We start from the raw sequence: 19,806 nt of genomic DNA on the forward strand, positions 1-19,806 counted from the left end.
TACTCATTCATTCCCACACCTCCTGAGAAAGTGGTTCTTAACCAGAAATGGCCATGTCATCCCAGTTTCGACAAAGAAACCACCAGGAATTTGTTTTTGCCTGGAGTCTTTTCGGTTGCAAGTGACAGAAAACCCACCTCAAAAAGGCAGTCACAGGGCTTCCCTGGCAGTCCAGTGGTTAAGACTGTGCTGTTCCAGTGCAGAGGGCACACGTTCGATCCCTGGTCGGGGAACTAGGATCTCACATGCCTCATGGTGCATGAAAAGAACATGAATAAATAAATGAAGAGGCAGTCTTACATGCCAGCTCTCATAAATCACACATTCAGGCCCACCTGGAGGTGTTCCACTTCCCTGTACATCATTTCATTTGCTGGCAGCGCCAAGCTTAGCATCTTGCCAGCTGCAGACCCAGCAGAAAGAGAGCCTGCTTTTCCCAGGAAAAGAAGCCCCAGAACTGAGGCTCATTGACCCACGTGGGGTCATGTGCCCATCCCAGAGCAAGACTAGCAGCTGTGCTGGGCATGGGGCGTGTGCCTGAGAGGCACCAGAGTGTGGCCCAAAGGAAGACCGGAAGATGCAAGGATGGAGGCAGGGCAGACAGGGGTGGCCCCCTCGGGAGACAGAGCTGAGGGTTCTTAATTTGAAGACCAGTAAGTGACACAAGGGACTTCCCCGGTGGTCCAGTGGCTAAGGTTCCACGTTCCCAGTGCTGGGGGCCCGGGTTCAATCCCTGGTCAGGGAACTAGGTCCCTCATACCACAACAAAGACCCAGTGCAGCAAATAAATAAATATAATAAATAGTACTGTGTTACAAGCTTCAGTCCTGTTCAGTGTCCTCCCCAAGCACTAGTCTCATCGGAGAACATGGCCAGCCCCCACAGGACAGATGGAAAGTGCCCTGGATATGGAGTGAGGAGAGTGCTGTGGTTCTTGAAAACCAGCCCATCAATAACCTGGGCCCGGGCCAAGGTCTGCATTGGTCCCTGGTCAGCATCACAGACCCCGGGGCCTGGGCTTGGGAGTGTTCAGTTCAGTTCAGTCGCTCAGTTGTGTCCGACTCTTTGCGACCTCATGAACCACAGCACTCTGGGCCTCCCTGTCCATCACCAACTCCCGGAGTCCACCCAAACCCACGTCCATCGAGTCAGTGATGCCATCCAACCATCTCATCCTCTGTCGTCCCCTTTTCCTCCTGCCCTCAATGTTTCCCAGCATCAGGGTCTTTTCAAATGAGTCAGCTCTTCGCATCAGGTGGCCAAAGTATTGGAGTTTCAGCTTCAGCATCAGTCCTTCCAGTGAACACCCAGGGCTGATCTCCTTTAGGATGGACTGGTTGGATTTCCTTGCAGTCCAAGGGACTCTCAAGAGTCTTCTCCAACACCACAGTTCAAAAGCATCAATTCTTTGGCTCTCAGCCTTCTTTATACTCCAACTCTTACATCCGTACCTGACCACTGGAAAAACCATAACCTTGACTAGATGGACCTTTGTTGGCAAAGTAATGTTAGTTTACATTTAAAGGGGGAAAAAAAAGTTTGAAATTAGATACAAAAGGTAAAATTTTTTTAAGTTAAAGATCAAAATTCACCTTTCATCTCTCAAGTCCTCATCATCCCATTGCCCTCACAGAGGCAACCGCTGTTAGCCATTTCCTGATAACCTAGGCAAATGTGTGGAAGTATTCCTTTTCCACCTTTTTAATACAGGTGGTATCATATCCCACACACTGTTTGTTCTGCATCCTGTATTTTTTCACTCAGCAGAATTTGAGAACTTTGCACACCAGTCTGTAAAGCGTTTTTCCCTTCTTTATGACTGTGTATTATTCCGTTACATAGATGCCTAAGAATCTCCCCCTATGCCTTAGTGACAGGTATCAGGGTTGTTTCCTGTCACCTGTTACCACAGTCCACCTTGCAGTGCTATTATTAACACATTCCCTCCACGTAGTTTTGTGAGGGAGGGGCAGTTGTTTGCTTTTGGCCATGCTGTGCTGCTTGTGAGATCTTAGTTCCCTGGCCAAGGATTGAACCCAGGCCCTCGGTAGTAAAAGCACTGAGTCTTAACCAGTGGACCACCCAGGAACTCCCTATAACCTGGTTGAGACTCTCGTGGCAGACAGCTGGGTTAGGTAAGGTCCTCAACGTGGAGTTACTGGGCCAAACGGTATGTGCACAGGTGCCCGGGGTAGACGCGATGGAATTGCCAAGAGCCTACCAGTTTCTTCTCATTTGACTCACTTGAAAAGACCCTGATACTAAGAAAGATTGAAGGCAGAAGGAGAAGGGGACGACAGAGGACGAGATGGCTGAATGGCATCACCGACTCAATGGACATGAATTTGAGTAGACTCTGGGAATTGCTGAAGGGAGGCTTGGTGTACTGCAGTCCATGGGGTCGCAGAGTCAGACGCGACTGAACTGAACTGACCAGTTTCTTCTCTGGGCCAGATCTGTGAGAGAAGGCAGGGGGATTCCAGTATGCAGGAAGTGTTGTGGACCACCAGGCTAGGTGTGTTGCCGCTGGGAGCCAGCACACCAGGTGGAGGGCCTGCGGCCCCTTCCCCCACCCATCACTTGTTCCCAGGACAGAGCTCCAGCTCAGCGGGCTTGTGCCTCCAGGCTCCCTGTAGGCCTGAGGTTACAAAGATAGAGTTGTTCTTGAACACGCGCACACATGCGTGCACACACCCTTATAGCACATCAGAGGCAGGAGGCTGCTGGGTGAGCCCTTCTCCCCTTTCTAACCGTGAGCTCCCCTCTCCTACCTGGCTTATCACAGAAGCCTACGGCTGACCTCCGCGCTTTCTGGGCCAGCCTTCAAGAGGGTTTCTTTTTGTTCTGACGCACCAAGCTTTCTTGGTTTTTTTTTTTTTTGCAATTCAGAATATTTTCATTATGCAACATTTCAAACGTTCTAAAAAGTACAGAGAATAACAGACACCCATGTGCCCACCACCAGATCTCACAGATGTTAACATTTTGCCGTCTTTGCTTCAGCTCTCGCTTTAATTTTGAAGAAAGAAAATGTTAGAGATGCAACCAAACTGCCCCCTCCCACAACCCCTTTTCTCCCCTCCTGCACACACAGCTGTTCTCTGGACAGGCCTTCCCCTGTCCCCTCTTCTCCCCATGACCCTAGACACATTTCTGTCATAGAACTTGTCACACTGTAAGAACTAAGTTGTGTTTTTGGTTTTTTTTTTTAAGATTTATTTGTTTTATTTTTTGGCTGAGGTGGATCTTTGTTACTGCACACTAGCTTTCTCTAACTGGTGAGTGGGAGCTACTCTCTAGCTGCAGTGCACGGGCTTCTCGTTGTTGTGGCTTCTCTCGTTGCAGAACATGGGCTCCGAGGGCATGGGCTTCAGTAGTTGCAGCTTTCGGGCTCTAGAACACTGGCTCAGTAGTTGTGGCACACAGGCTTAGTTGCTCCAGGGCAACTAAGAGAGATCTTCCCAGACCAGGGATTGAACCAGTGTCCCCTGCATTGCAAGGCGGATTCGTAACCACTGGACCACCAGGGAAGCCCCAGGAACAAACTGTTGATGTGGCTGTTGCCTCCCTCAGGGGTCACACCATGTCACACTCGCCTTCATACATCTGTGCTGGGCAGCCTTGTTATGTAAAGGACCCCAGAGCTGCCTTGGCAACTAGGCAGATGCCTGACCCAAACATTGTAGGTCCTGGGAAAATAGCTGTTGAAGAAATGATTGTGAGTGTTCTAGAAATGCTGAGCTCCAGTGACCAGGTGACACGGTGGTCACACCATCTCCTGGCTGTATAACACGGTACTGAATGGCACGCCAGCACCCCCACAGCCTGTGGGCTGTGAACACCCCATTCCTCCTGCTGGGGAAATGAGGGACCAGCCATTCTGATTGTCCAGAAACCTTCAGTAGCTTGCAGTTCCACGATTCTTAAAAGCATGAGTCAGGACTGTGGGAGAAGCCAGAATCTGTCACTATGAGCAGTCAAGTCCTGAATGAAGAAGTTGCACAGCTAGTCACAGCTGCAAAGCCCAGTCTGAAGGCAGCATTAATCAGAGTGGAGAGACTGGCAAGGCCATCTCATGTCCCCTGGCCTGGAGGCAAGGCCCCCCGCAGGGTTTCCCACAGGAGAAAACCTGCCTGGTTTGTGCGGCCTTGAAGCACCTCTCGCCCAGGAAATGCCTTTTTCTGTCAGACCTACACATTGGCAGGAACCTGTTTCTTTTCGGTCTGTCCGTTCAAGTCTAAATCATGACTATAATCAGTACTGAACACCTGGGCCAGCCCTGGGGCATCTGCGAAGCCCAGGGTGGCACCTGCCCTCACACATTCCCAGGATGTGGCTGTGGAGCTAGGGAGCACGGGGCCTGGCCCTCCTGGGTCTGTAGGAGCTCCCTCCACAGTCTCTGCACCCTCTCTGGCCCCTTCCTGGCCTTTCTTCATGGGGCAGCCACGGTGATCCCTGCAGATGGTCCATCTGGCACCTGTGTTCATCAGGGACCCACAGGAAGCAGGTGCCCCCCACTCAGGGTTTTTTGGTTTTAATTTATTTGGCTATGTCAGGGCTTAGTTGCAGCACACGGGATCTTTCGTTACAGTGCACGAAGTCTCTAGTTGTGGCGCACGGGCTCAGTAGTGACAGGCTTAGTTGCTCCATGGTTGTGGGATCTTAGTTCCCTGACCAGAGATCAAACTTGTGTCCCCTGCATTGCAAGATGGATTCTTAAGCAGTGGACCACAAGGAAGTCCCCCACTCAGGGTTTTAACTGAGGGATTAATGGACAGGCTGATAGGTGTGGGTAGGGCTTCCCTGGTGGCTCAGACGGTAAAGAATCTGCTTGCAATGCAAGGGTTCGATCCTTGGGTCAGGAAGATCCCCTGGAGGAGGGCATGGCAACTCACTCCGTTCTTACCTGGAGAATCCCATGCACAGAAGAGTCTATGACAGGCTACGCTCAGTGGGGTCACAAAGTGTCTGACAAGACTGAGCAGCTTTCACTAATAGGTGTGGGTAGGTTAAAGGCACCAATATAGGAAAGTGAGGCACCAGGAACCAGCAATAGCAAGGAGCCATTACCCACCATGAGGGATGAGGTCACAGGGGATGGGAGACATTTCTGGAAACCAGGGAGAAGTATGGCTCTGGGAGAGGGGCCACCCCTCAGAAGCTGTGGCTGTTGAGCAAAGGACCAAGGACTACGGCCACTGTCCTAGCTCGACAGGCAGGCAATGAAGAGAAATAAAGACTGCACCCTCTCTCCTCTCCCCTCCCCTGTATCCTGGCCGGGGGAACCGGGTGAAGCTGACACAGCCTGTGGAAACCCACCTTCCGGGGCGCTGGACGGGGCAGAAAATAGCAGAGACTGGATCTGGGGATGCAGACGGTGAATAGCTGGTCCAGATGGTCGAATGGGTGCTTGTTTTCCCAATCAGGATACAGGATGCTTGCTCACTGTCAAGGCCCTGCCTGGCCTGGTCCTTGGTGATCTCACCAGCCTTCCACCCTTTACTCTCTGGGCTCTGGTGCGCTGGCCGCATCTCACCCTGCACGTGCTCTTTCCTGTTGGGTCTTCCACCTCCCATGCCCATTGCCTGCAGCACCCTCCCCTCTGCTCTTCCTTTGTCTCCTGCTCAGCCTCAGATCCCAGCTTAATTTCTCTTCCTCATAGCGTCACACCCAGAGCACTGACTCCCCGGGGTCCAAGGAGGGGGGCCATCCTGGAAGTGCTGGTCAGACACTTGCCCTGGTCAAGTTGGGTGGAGGGTCAGGAGTCAAACAAGCCTTACACTATGGTTAGGTTTCATGAAATAGGTTTTAATCAAGAATCTCATTACTTTAAAAATTGTCTTACAGTATGTAGTCTCTCCCCAACACCATAAGCACAAGCTGACATTTTTATAGAAGGTGAATGCAGTACTCTTTAAGAAAAAAACCTTCTTTTTAGTACCTCATACTGTTTTTTAATTGTCATTGTGTAAACAGCATAACTCACTCATGGTATCCCTGGAGGCTTTTTTTTTTCCCCTTAATTGGCTACATGACGCAGCATGTGAAATCTTAGTTCCCCAACCATGGGTTGACCCCTGGACTGCCAGAGAAGTCCCTGGAGCCCCTTTAAATTAAATGTCTTCCCCTGCTCCCTGGGTGCTCACTCTGGCAGGTGCGATAGCCTTTCTGCCTGATCTTTGAAGTCATCAAAGATCACTCAGTGGCCCTGTAGCCACTGAGTCTCGAGTTGGTCATTGCAGCATCGTAACTGAGATTCATCAGATCTGAACCTGACTTAGCAGCCAGTCTCCTGCCTCCCAGCTCAAGGCTGCCTCCACCTGGGAGCCTCGCTGGATGGGGAGCCTGCATCGCTCTCCTCTGTTTCTCCGCCTTGCACTTCCCCTCCCCCTTGCACTTCCCCTCCCCCGGGCTCACTGCCAGTCTCTGACCTGTCCAGGGAGGGAGCACAAAGAGGAAACAGGAAGCAGGAAATTATCACTGGAGCCGTGGTGACAGCAGCTGCAGGGACTCGAGAGTGCCTTTCTTTCTACTAGCTAAGTAATTTCCAGACTCTGGGCTCTTCGGGGGCTCCTGACCCTCCTTCCAGAGCTCCCAGGCAGGAGCAGCCCCCAGTCTCCTTCCAAATGTAAGGGTCACTGAGGAGGCCCCTATTCAGGGAGGGAATGGAGATGACGGGCCCACTTTTTCTGTGGATTTTCCTCCCAGTAAGATTCTCCCTCTCTAGTTTGCATAATGGGGGAGGAAGTTCAGGAATTTGGGGGATAAGGTTTTAGATCATTGCTTTTATACCTTCTCATTCAGTTGCTGTATGATTTCTGTCCTAATGACAGCTCAGTTAAAACCAAAGTAGGGGACTTCCCTGGCGGTCCCGTGGTTAAGAGTTTGCCTTCCAGTGCAGGAGGTGTGGGTTCGACCCCCTGGTTGGGGAGCTAAGATCTCACATGCTTCACAGCCAAAAGACCAAGACATAAAACAGAAGCAATATTGTAATAAATTTAATAAAGATTTCTTAAATGGTTCACATCAAAAAAATCTTTAAAAAAAAAAACCAAAGTAGAAAGAGTTCCATCCTAACTTCCCCTTGTAGTGAATTTTCAAAATAACCTTTGTAGAGATGATTTACAAAGCATGTTCGTGTTACCCAAGTGTCTGAAAGAAGTAAATCACAGAATGTTCCATATCAGTCTGATTTTCCTTTAGTAACACTGCTTAACGAGCCACCCCGAAAGTCAGAGGCTCACAAACATCATCATTTCTTCTTGGCTCACTCCCCTGCAGGTTGGCTGAGACCTGGCTGGCCTTGGCTGCGTGTCTGCTCCAGGCACCCTCGTTCTCCCGGGCCAGTAGACCCAGAGCATGTTCACCTCATGGCGAGGGCGGGTACATAGGAGGCAAGCCTGGCCCACATGCCCATTTGTGCCTTTGCTCGAATGCCATTAGCCAAATCAAATCTCATGACCAAGCTTAGGGTGAACAGGGCGGGAATGTACCTGTCCATAAAGGTAGAGAGGAAGGGATGAGTCTTTGCAAAACTATAATTTACCACAAGGCTGTATGTATGTAAAATAAGAATAACTGAAGTTGAACGGTGCTAGGAAAATTATCCTTAAATATCAGTGGATGTTCTAACATCTGCTGCACAGGAAGTAAAAATGCATATGTGTGCCCTAAGACTTTCTCCAGTTTCCAGTCTAGTCAGCTGGCAACTTACTAATTAGATGTAGACTTCCTTTCTTAGAAAGGAAACTCCTCTTTCTGATCGTGTATTTTGTTTCTAAAGGGACTCTCAAGTGCCTTTCTTTCTGCCATCTAAATAATTTCTCCCTCCTCAGTATGGCAGTGACCCGATCCAAAGACGCTCCTCCTTTCGGCCCCCCGATCCCCAGTGGAACCACATTCCGAAAATCTGACGTCTTCAGAGACTTCTTACTGGCCAAGGTGATTAATGCCGAGAACGCTGCACACAAGTCTGACAAGTTCCACACCATGGCCACCAGGACCCGCCAGGAGTACCTCAAGGACCTGGCGGAAAACTGTGTCTCCAGCACACCCATTGACTCCACCGGCAAGTTCAACCTCATTTCCCTGACCTCCAAGAAGAAGGAGAAGACCAAAGCCCGGGCAGGCGCCGAGCAGCACAGCGCCGGGGCCATCGCCTGGAGGGTGGCGGCTGAGGACTACGCGCAGGGGGTAGAGATAGACTGCATTTTGGGAATTTCCAACGAGTTTGTGGTGCTCCTAGACCTACGCACTAAGGAAGTGGTGTTCAACTGCTACTGCGGGGATGTCATCGGCTGGACCCCAGACTCCTCGACAATCAAAATTTTCTACGGGCGAGGGGACCATATCTTCCTCAAGGCCTCTGAGGGTTCTGTGGAGGACATAAGAGAGATTGTCCAGAGACTGAAGGTAAGGGAGAGAGCCCCTCAAGGTGCAGCAGTTCTGTGGTCTGGCAGAGGCCTTAGGAACCACTGAAGTGCCTCCCCGAGCCCGGTCAGTTGGCCCAGAACGCTCGTCGGCCCTAAGAGAATCAGAATTGTCACTTTACACACCAGGGGTCTAGTGGGCTCTGCAGCCTGGGTTCTCCCTGGGGAAGGCTTGGGCCAAAGATCTGAGGCTCTCCATGTCATCGCCTTGAGAGGACAAAAGGCTTATTTACTCACTCTAGATGTTTAAACTCATGTTAAAAATGTAAGGATACTTTCCAGAAGAATTAAAATATTGGATTGGCCAAAAAGTTCGTGTGGGTTTTTCTGTACCTTCTTAACAAAACACCAGATGAACTTTTTGGCCAACTCAACAGAATGAAAGACTTCCAGACCTTTAAAATATAGGGGTGGAAGCAGGATATTGGGGGTGGGGGTGTAAAAAAGCATAAGAAAACAAAATTATGTGGCAGGAATAATTCCACATCAGTAAGCACAATAAATGTAAGTGATTTAACATTCTCTATTAAAGAACAGAGACTCACAGTCTAGATTAAAAAATCTTACCCTAATCTCTTGGCAGCTTAGGCTCAGACAGCTGCCAAACCAAAGGTAGCAGATTGGTTTCAAGTCAGATGACAGTTTAGTTGGTAATGGTCGTAGGAAGCATTGGGCTAAGAAGTACTAAGGCTACCTCAGAGCCCCAGGTGAGGGAACGTGGTCAGTGATTGGCTCTCAGTGGGTTTAACAGAATGTCAAGCATGAAATAGAGAAGGCAATATATCACAGGAGTTAACAACACAAGTTCTCAAGTCAGAAGGCTTGGTTTCAAGTCCCAGCACTGCCACTTACCAGCTGTGTCACCTCACCATGTTCCTTAACCACTGGGTGACTCAGTTTTCCCAGCTGAAAAATGGGAACAGTGATCATCCCATATCATGTGGAAGTTTTAAGGACTGGATGAGTTATGTTGCCCAGGAAGCTGGCCTGACTTAAGAGGCTGTGATCTCCAGAGGCCAGTATCACAGCCAGCCCTCTTCACCCTTCTAGGCTTTTGCACTCATTCCTTGAGTTCAGGTGGGATTGGTAAAGACCAGCTTTCAGATTCCCTGACTCCAAACTTCCTGCCCTGCCTTAAACTACAGCAACAGCTAGTGTGTAGATTTCCCATTAGGATGTGAGGTCCGTGAACAAGGGCCTCTGTTTTGCTCACTTGCTTATCTCATTTGTGTAGATCAGGGCTGGCACATAGTAGGTGTTTATTAAATGCTGATTAGTCGATCAGCTGAATAAGATGATTGACCCTGATTGCGTGCTCATGACCGATGATCTCCCAGCCCTCCACCGGCCTCGTGGAGTGTAGGCACTGTTTTTATCCCCATTGGACCCGTGAGTAGCATGCGGCTCAGAGAGGTCACACAGCCAGTAGGTGGCAGACTGGGATCTGAATCCAGATTTTTCTGACTCCAAAACCTGTTTGTGCCCAAACTTGAGACTAATGACTAACTGCCTACTCAGCCTGTGGAAGTCAGCACGTCTAAGAGCAAGCTCCTGATTTCGTTCCCCTGGCCTCCCGGGGTTCTGTCTCCAGAGAACAAGCCCATCACACGAGTGGAATCGTAAGCCTCAGCACCAGCCTCACTCCTCTGTCTCATACCGACGTCCAGTCTGTCAGCTGCACCCCCCGGAGGCAGACTCTGCTGCTCCTGCCCTTCTGCAGCCCCTCCTGGCCTGTCCAGTAGCCTCCTTGCTGGTCTCCTTTGCCTCCTTGTTTGCTTCCCTGGGGTCTGTTCTCAGGAAGGTTGTCAGAGGGATCTTGATCATGTCCCTGCTCTGCTCAAACCCCTCAGCCCACTCCAGGTAAAAGCCCAGTTCCTTATGGTGGCCTGAGAGGCCCTACATGGCCTGGATGTCTGTCGCTCTTGTCTCCTTATTACTCTCTTTCTGCTCCAAGAACACAGACTTCTGTGTCTAGAGTGGGCTCGTTGGGCAGTCAGCCTCAGGGCCTTTGCACTACCTGTGCCCTCTCGGTGGAACACCTTCTTCATCCCCACATGCCTCCTTCCCCTTCTACATACATTTTTTCAAAGGTCACCTATCGGTGAGGCCTTGTTATCCAAAATTGTAAAAACCCCCTCCACAACCTGGCCTTGAGCTTGTTCCACCCACTTTCCCTGCTTTAATTGTCACAGTAGCACCCACCACCATTTGATGTGTCTTTTTACATACGTGCTGCGTCCTCAGCACCTGGGCCAGTGTCTGGTGTGCAGCAGACACTCAGTGACCATGGACTGAATGCACACACACGTGCTGTCTGTAGTGACAGCAAAAGTGGCCGTTCACAGGGGGCCAACCATCTGACTCCTTGCAGCCTTGCACAACCTTGCATTTCTTCCCAAAACCCAATGAGGGAGATACTGTTATTAACTCAATTCACGGGACACAAGGGCGATGACTTCAAAGGGAAGAAGCGTTTTGACTCCCAAAGCAGAGGCCATGGTCTGGGATGAAGCTAGTCATGAGTTTCTCTTTTGAGGCACTAAACTGTAGGCTCTCCTTTCAAACAAGTTTGTTTTAACTTTTTAATCATGGAAAATTTCAAACAGACACAAAAGTAGAGAAACTCGCCCACTGATCCCCTAGACTTATCACCAGCTTCTGTAGTTATCAGCCTGCGGCCCATCTTGTTTCTCCCTTCCCTCTCTCCCTTCCCTTCCCCTGATAATTTTGAAACAAATCCTAGACATCCTGCCACTTCATCAGTAAATGTGTCAAGATTTACCTCTAAAACATACGGCTTCTGAAAAATAACTATTTTGCCTATTCTATATTAAAAAAATGAATAGTAATTCCTTAGTGACATGTAAACGAGTTGGGCCGTGAAATCAGTTACTGGATCTCAGTAGGCAGTTTTCAAGGACAGGGTAGAAAAGGTTGGTGCACTGAGGAGGCACTTGGTCTCATGGAGCTTTGTTCTAGTTTCACATGTTTCCTCACCTCCCAAATTCTCACTGTCCAGACTAGCCTGGAACAGATGTATTCACATCTTCAGGTAAGTCCTTCACTGTCCACACTCGTTTCTTGCTGCCCGTACTCGGGAACATCTGTGTGGGTTGCAAAGAATATTTTTGTGTATGTGGATACATGTGTAAATGTATGAATGCACAGCGTGGCTCGTGATATGAGATTCTTACTGTGCAGCTCTAATAAGTACATCAGATAGCATCATTTCTAACCAGGGAATGACTTCTCACGGGAGATGTCAACCATTACACAGCCGCTTTCCTTAAGGCAGTTTTTAGGCAGGCAGATCTTGCTGTAATTTGGTTAACAGCTCCAGCTTATCGAGTTAATCTTTTTATTCCAAGAAGAGGAGGGAATCCCTAAGGATATGCTGAAGCTCTAGGTGTTCTGTTCAGTGGCTTCTCCTATCTATGGTCATACGTTAGCATGGCGAAAGTCTCCCACAAGTGAAGCGGGGAATAAATCAGAGAGAAGGCCCTCCGTGTGTGGTCTGGTTGGCTTCAGGATGGGGGACAGCCTGAGACGGAGGTTCGAAAGGGGTTTTTGCCTTGCAGAATAAGGTCCTAGAGTAAAGAATGTGGCGCCGAGCCCCCAGCCTAGACAAACTCACAGGGTCTCTGGTCTCTGGCTTCTCCAGCTTACTCTGGTTACAGTCACCGTATCCATCAGGGCTTCAGACAACAAAGGTTTATCTCACTCATGCCACGTGTCCATCTCAGGTTGGGCTGGAGTCTGAACTCACAGACCCTAGCTGACCAAACAGGCGCTCTCTGGAATAATCCTAGTGGCCGTGGCAGAGGGGAAAGGCCTGAAGAGGGTCTCAAATTGGCGATGAAATGCCCCAGCCCAGACAGTATGCCATTCCCATTCACAGCTCATTGGCCAAAACAAGTCTTGTGCAGGCATGCTAAGTTGCTTCAGTTGTGTCTGACTCTTTGTGACCCCATGGACTATAGCCCTCCAGGCTCCTCTGTCCTTGGGATTCTGCAGGCAAGAATACTGGAGTGGGTTACTATTTCCTCCTCCAGGGGATCTGCCCAACCCAGGGATCAAACCCGAATCTCTTATGTCTGTTGCATTGGCGGGAGGTTCTTTATCACTAGTGCCACCTGGAGAGCCCAAAACCAGTTCCAGAGACCACCAGCCATAGAGAGGGTGGGAGGGGGCATGCGGAGAACACGACTCATGACCGCCACCTCTGTATGAGGTGTCCATGTTTCTCCAGGAGTCAGGAGCCCAGGCTGGGACGAGGTGGGTGTCTGCACGCCTGTACCATGACATCACCTGGGAGAATGGGGGGGAGGGGGTCTTTGGCCTCAAAAGGACAGAATCTCCCCCAGGAGCCTCCCCCGCTGCCCCCCGAGCAGCTTGTGAAACTGGACCCTGCGTGTGGCCCACAGGTGATGACCAACGGCTGGGAGACAGTGGACATGACCCTGCGGCGGAACGGGCTGGGGCAGCTGGGCTTCCACGTGAAGTATGACGGGACGGTGGCCGAGGTGGAGGATTACGGGTTTGCCTGGCAGGCTGGCCTGCGTCAGGGCAGCCGGCTGGTGGAGATCTGCAAGGTGGCTGTGGTCACACTGACCCACGACCAGATGATCGACCTGCTACGCACCTCCGTCACCGTCAAGGTGGTCATCATCCCGCCTTTCGACGACGGCACACCCCGGAGGTAAGTCTGTCCCCCCAGAGAGGTCAGCAGCTCCCCGGGTGCTGGCCCTTGGGGCCCTTCCTCAACAGGTGGTGATAATGGTATCAGGGTCCAAGTCAACATCTGTGGAACCCCTCCCGCAGGTGGTCATGGTCTAAGCTCTGCACACGCATGCTGTCCCCTCCGGCCCCCACCACAGCCCCATGAGGTGGGCACCCTCCTTAGTCGCACGTAGCGTTCCAGTCCTTGCCTGAGAGTTCCCTAGCGGTCCAGTGGTTAAGACAGCGTTTCCACTGCAGGGGGTGTGGGTTTGATCCCTAGCTGGGGAACTGAGATCCCACATACCTCGAGGCGTAGCCAAAAAATAGTGGGAAAAAAGACCTTGCCTGAAGGTACAATGTGCCTCATCATTTGTTCAGCACACATTTACTGAGCCCCTACTGTGTATACACTCCATTTGAAGTCTTGAGTAGGATTTAGCAGTGAACAAAATAAAAGCACCCATTCCCTTGGAGTTTGTGTCCTGACAGGCAGTCATTAAACAGGTGTGTAACACAGGACCAGGCAGTGAAGAGATCCGAGGAGAAGAGCAGGGTCATAGAAGGGGCTAACAGGTGGTCAGGGAAGGCTCCCTGGTGGAGGCTGCAGTGGGATTTTCCAGGCCAGCAGAACCCAGGCCATGGACAGGCCAGGGCAGGGTCTCCAGAGTGTCAGCGTATGGAGGGGGAGGGTTCCTGCAGCACAGGGAGTGTGGTGTGGAGCACACTGAGCAAGGCTGAGATGGAAGAGAGGGCCTGGGCGTGGGGGCAGACTGGGGGCCCTTCCTGGACACAGTGCCAAGCTTGGGTTTTGTTCACTGGGAAGCCAGTGCAGGATTTGTTTCTTTTTGTTTTGTTTTAATGGACTGTTTCAGACATTTTTCTCTAGGATTTATTTATTTGTCTGCATCAGGTCTTGGTTGCTGCACGTGGCACGTTTGTGGTTGGCGCATGGGCTTAGGCGCTCCATGGCTTATGGAATCTTAGTTCCCCAACCAGAAACTGAACCTGCATCCCCTGCCTTGGAAGGTGGATTCTTAACCCCTGGACCACCAGGGAAGTCCCGTATTTCAAGCATAGTAAAAGCATGCTAAGTCCCCTGTTCCAACATCTGTCAACATGTGGCCAGTTCTTATTTTGTTTTTGTTTGTTTTTAATCCCATACCTGTCCACCTTAGATTATTTGAAGCAGTCTCACTCCTTCGACTGTATCTCTACCCAGTCAGGACCTTAAAAAAATTTAGCAGACTGCCTCAACTCCCCTGTCCATCTTTAACTTCTTTTGTACCACAGGCTCTTCCTGTGGCATTTGGTTGATGAATCTCTTTTTAAAAAATCTTATTTTTTTCTTACCTTTTGTTTTGGGAGGAAACCGGATCTCTTGTTTTTCAGTTTCCTGCTTCCTGGGTTTAGCTGCTTGCATCCTGCTGATGCCCTTTAACCTGTTCTTCTAACACGTGTATTTCCCACAAACTGGAGTTCAGCATAAAAGCTTGATCAGATTCTAGTTGAATTTCCTTTTGTTTTTCTGAAGATTTTTTTTGATGTGGACCATTTTAAAGACTTCATTGGACTTGTTACAATATTACTTTTGGTTTGTTTCGGTTCCTTGGCTGTGAGGCATGTGGGGTCTTAGTTTTCCGACCAGGGATCGAACCCACGTTCCCTGGCTTGGAAAGCGAAGTCTTAACTGCCAGGGAGGTCCCTGAATTTCCTTTGGTCACAGCACTTCCCAGGTGTGCATCCATCAGGAGGCGCCACACGTCTGGCTGTCCCTGTGGGAGTGATACGAAGGGCAGTCAGAGGGTTCCTAGGGTGGCAGCCTGACCCTAAACGCTGTACGTTTCCCCTCGGCTCTCAGCAGCCGTTTGTGATCCTTGTCTGGATCCCCTGTGTCATGACGGGTCGCACTCAAGTGATGTCCTCAGTTCTAGCCTTCCTTCTTTATTTTTAAAAAGTTCTTTGTGCTGCGTCTTTGTTGCTGCCCGCCAGGTTTCTCCAGTTGCCGTGAGCGGGGCTGTTCTCTAGCTGCAGTGCACAGGCTTCTCATTGCAGTGGCTGCTCTCGTCGCGGAGCACGGGCTCTAGGGCACGGAGCCTCAGTAGTTGCTGCTCCGGGCTCTAGAGCACAGCCTCCGTAGTTGAGGCTCACGGGCTTAGTTGCCCCTCGGCGTGTCGGATCTTCTCAGACCAGGGATTGAACCTGTGTCCCCTGCGTTGGCAGGCGGATTCTTAACCACCGGCCCACCACCAAGGAAATCCTTTCTTCGTTTATTGGCTGGAATTCTTCCAAAAAGAACATTCCTTCAGCAACCATTTGATTCCTCTGAGGTATAATTTGTACAGAGAAGGCAGGATAGATGTGATTCTGAGAAGAATGAATTGGTACCCTAGCAACCTCCAGCGATGACGTGGAAACAGTGGTTCTAGAATCACTACATCCCGAGGCCGGAAGCACAGCTGCACAGAGGACAGTCCGGGCCTGGCCCTCACAGCCCCGATGGATGGACTGGAGAAGACAACCAATAAGAAAGTGAGCCAGTGAGATGGTTCACACAGTCCAGGTGGAAATCACTGGGCGTAGCGGGAAGGCAGACCTGCAGGGAGGCTGCCTGCGTTTGAGTCCAGGCTCCTCCTCTTATTAACTGTGACCCTGGCAAATGTCCCCACCACTCTGTGCCTGTTTCCTCATTTATAAAATAGGGACGTTAATGGAGCTTTTGCCCAAAAGTGGCTGTAAGGTGGGAGGAGGGGAGGCCCACAGAGCACACAGCACAGGACTTGGCCTGTAAGAGGCACTCAGAAGACACCGGCCGTGAGGTCCTGGGTGTGAGGAACACTAGGCCCGACCTGACATCAGACTGGGTGGTCAGGGAAGGCCTGCGGGTGAGAAGGAACCAAGAGACAGGCCCTGTGGGGAGGGGAGGGTAAGAACAAGAGGCTCTTGGGTTGTTGACGGACCAGAATGGAGGGTCACGTGGCTGGAACAGGGTGAGCCAAGAGAAAGGCACGCGATGAGGGGACACTGAGAGCTTACACACGTGGTCTCCCAGGGCTGGTGTGATCCCTGGTTTACAGATAAGAAAACTGACACCCGGGGTGGACCACAGTCTTGTGCAGAGTTGCACGGCTACTAAGTGGCAGAGCAAAACTCAATCCACGTTTCCCATCTCCGTGTATTCTGCTTCCTGTCATAGCAGTCTCGAGCTGTGGGCGTGTGAGTCCTAGATGCACCCTCCCACCTTCTTGAGTCTTGCTTGCTCTGAACTTGGTAGGGGACAGTTCTGGGCAGGGTTCAACCCTGCCACAACCCAGGGCTTGGCCACCCAGGTTCCAGTCCCCTAGCCTTGGGACTCCAGTCAGGCCCCAGGCATCCCCTTCTCCCAGCCCTCTTCCGGGGCTTCCTCCACCCCTGCATGGGGCCAAGGCCAGGCCACACCCGTGCCGAGCTCTGCAGGGGCAAGTCAAGCTGAGGTAACCCTTCTGCCTCATTGCATACACACGCAAACACACATAGACACACACACACAGTAGCAGCCCGCCTGTTGGATGACTCTCCAAAGCTTGGAAGCGCCAGAGGCCACACAAAGGTCCTTGGACCTGCAGGTAGGGACCAGCTGAGTGAAAGGCAGCATCTGCAGGCTCCCTTCTCCAGCTCTGGGGAGATGAGGCCGAGGAGGGCGTGACCAGACAGACGGGTTCCACTCCCCACCCTGTTTATGAGGAAAGCTATCATCCGGCTCCCTTTACAAGGCAGCCACCAAAACAGGAGAGGTGTGGGTTGGGACTTGCGTGGTGTGTGTGGCTCTTCAAGCGCAGAGGGGTCTGGCTGATCTCGTTTACAGAGCTGATATCCTAGCTTTGCGGTTCCTCCAACCTGTTGCTATGACCCTGGCCTCCTAGCCTGGTTGTCATGATCCCTGCCACCGGCCAGGCTTTGTAGGGCCTGGGTCTGGACCCCAGGCTCTTCAGACACTGCATAGAATACAGGGGGTCGTACTCACACCCCCAGACCATGAGGCTGGGGTTCTCAAGTGAGCCTTTCCCAGATGGACCAGGTAGCCAGAAGGGACATCCCAGAGCCCCCAGTGCGGTGTGTCATGGTGATCTGGCATGTTTGTACAGGCTCATCTCACTGTGTCTGTCCTGCCTGATGGGGAAGCTGATCTAGGACGCCTTTGGTTCCTCATTTGGATTCAAGATATCTGAAGGGGGACGGGGTGCTCCTCCCTGAGAAGGGGAATTGAAACCCCACAAGTGAGTGAGTTGGAGAGAGAGAAAGGAGTCCCCATGGCCTCCAGAAACTAGGCTGTTGGGAATCAAAGAGAAGGAGGCAGATAGGAAAAGTGGTTTGCGAACCTGGGCATCCATCACCAGGCGTCTTCCACACACGGCTGAGAGGTTGGAGAGGGAATCTTTAGTGCAGCATTGTTGGTCAAGCAAAAGACTAGAAGAAACTAGATGTCCAGCCATAGGAGACTGGCTAAGTAAATCCCAGGTCATCCGTGTGTTGGAGTAGTAATTGATTGTTTACAGAAAATGCAGTGAGTCAAGAATATGTAAAAACCTGGCAGCTGTGGGTGCTTCTGGTGGGTGTAACTGGTGGACAGAGATGCCGTCTAATAACACTTTAATTTTTAAAAACAATCCTAAAACTGGATCAGTGAAAGGAGCTTCTTAAACTTTCTCATGTCAGCATCATCCCTGGCAGCTTGGTAAAATGCAGCTTCCTGGACCCCGCCTCAAAGAGGACTGTGATTCAGAGGAGCTGAGATGGGCCCAGGCATCTGCTTTCCTTTACTGAGCGCTCAGGGTGATCTAGATGCTGATGGATCTCAGATCACGGGGAAGGAATTTGTTCCAGAGCCCCCAGGTGGGTGTGGCTGGACTTCAGAAAATGGAAAGAAGGCTTCTGCTTCTGAGCTTGTGGGAATGGCAGGCAGAGTCCACAGAATCGGCTGGAGATATATGTTAAGCACTTGGCATGCACCAGACTTTTTGCTGATGTTCGCCACCACCCCCATTTTGCAGATGAGGAAACTGAGGCTCTGAGAAGGAAACTCCTTCACCCAAGACTACATGGGCCATAAGCAGCAGAGCTGTGATCCGAACCAGCTGTCTGCCTGTGGCGCCCTGGCTGTCTGTCACTCTGTGCTGCCCTCCAATGATTGTTTTCCCTCTTTGAGGTCATGACCAGGGACTCTTGGCCAAAGGTGGAGCTTTCAGTAACAGGGGCAGAAGTCACAGGCCCGTGGAATCTACCCACTGGCTCCCACACTGTCCCAGTGAGCCAGTGTGTATGGTGGTTAAAGTTGTGGCCTTTCAAGTCAGCTTACTATCTTTAAATCCAGTTTCTGGAAATTCCCTGGTAATCCAGTGCTTTCACTGCCAGGGCGTGGGTTCAATCCCTGGTCAGGGAACTAAAATTCTATAAGCCCCATGGCACAGCCAAAAAAAGGATAAATCAATCAATTCAGTTTCTGCCTCTTGCTGGCTGTGTGACCTTGGATAGGTTACTTAACTTCTCTGTGCCTCGATTTGCTTCTCTCTTCAGTGTATCTACTGATAATAACCAGCAACAGAGGTGAAGCAGCAAAAGAGAGACTTTACTGGCTAATGCACCTAAGAAGACCGGGAGATAGGGCAAGATTGAAATGTAGCTTTATGCAGGGTCTTGGACGTCTTCATCAAGAATCTCACCTGTCTCATTTTCTGCGTTGCTATCATTCTCAAGCCACCTCTTCCTCATCGCAGCTCCAGCTTAGGTCTCCCCAGCTCAGCAGCCCAGTGAAACAGATCTTTTTCTTACCACCTACCCCCCACCTTGCCCACCCCCCTTGCAGCAGTTCGAGTTGATCCTCACTGTCTTTGATTGGCTCAGCTTGGGGCACCTGACAATCCTGTGCCTGTCATCTCAAAGAAGCGCTTCTGATTGGCTGGCCTGGGTCACATGCTCATACCTGGAGCCAGGAAGTGGGATCCACCCCACCCAGAGCACACAGACCTGTTCTCAGAAGGGGGTGTAGAAGCCAGGCAGGCAGGAGCAGCGGGTACGCACTGCCTGGGTCCACGGTGGTACCACGTCCACCTGGGCCTGGCAGATCTGCAGGTCCTGTTAGGCGTTTGTATGCTTTCGTTCCTCACCGGGCACCTGGTGAGGCGTGGGCACCTACTGATCCAGAGAAGCTGCTGGAAGGCGCTTCTGAATATCAGCTCCAGCTCCGGTGCTGCCGAGGGCACTGTGTGTCTGGCCCAGGTGCCAGAGAACATTCCTGGGTCACTTTTTGATGCCTCCTTAGCAGACATGACCTGGGTCCACAGCCACCACAACCACCAGATCTTTTGCCGGGTGACCCTGAAAGTGCCCCAGGCTCCAGGGGGCTCAGGAGAACCACAGAGGGTTGGCTCAGTGTGGGCCTGACAGCTTCCAGGCCCAGGGCTCCTACCAGCTCGGCTCCCACAGCCGCTGGGAGGTGTGTTTTGTGAGCACGGCCCCCTGCTCGGGCTCAGAGCCCCCTCCCACGCTGCACTGCAGCGGAGGCGGAGGACGCCAGCCCAGCCTGCGGAGCCCCCCGCCCTGAGCCAGGAACATTGCGGTGCGTGAGCCAGCCTGGTCTAGGGGGAGTCACAGGCCGTTCTGCATCTATTTCAAGGTTCTGGAT

General features: G+C 51.4%; 1 protein-coding gene across 4 annotated transcripts in view; it reads left to right on the plus strand.

Moving 5' to 3' along the window:
* The window catches only part of SIPA1L3 (signal induced proliferation associated 1 like 3), a 253,341-nt gene that overhangs the window by 170,192 nt on the left and 63,343 nt on the right, over positions 1–19,806 (plus strand). For all 4 annotated transcript variants that reach the window (XR_011561757.1, XM_070771991.1, XM_070771992.1 and 1 more), the window contains 2 exons: positions 7,836–8,412; positions 12,854–13,128. Coding sequence is in view for 3 of the 4 variants with exons in the window: in XM_070771991.1 (XP_070628092.1) it covers positions 7,836–8,412; positions 12,854–13,128 (852 nt within the window). In the remaining variant the exon portion in view is untranslated. The remainder of the gene's footprint in view (positions 1–7,835; positions 8,413–12,853; positions 13,129–19,806) is intronic.

The sequence above is a fragment of the Bos indicus genome, chromosome 18, assembly GCF_029378745.1.
Source record: "Bos indicus isolate NIAB-ARS_2022 breed Sahiwal x Tharparkar chromosome 18, NIAB-ARS_B.indTharparkar_mat_pri_1.0, whole genome shotgun sequence".
Taxonomy (NCBI): Eukaryota; Metazoa; Chordata; class Mammalia; order Artiodactyla; family Bovidae; genus Bos; species Bos indicus.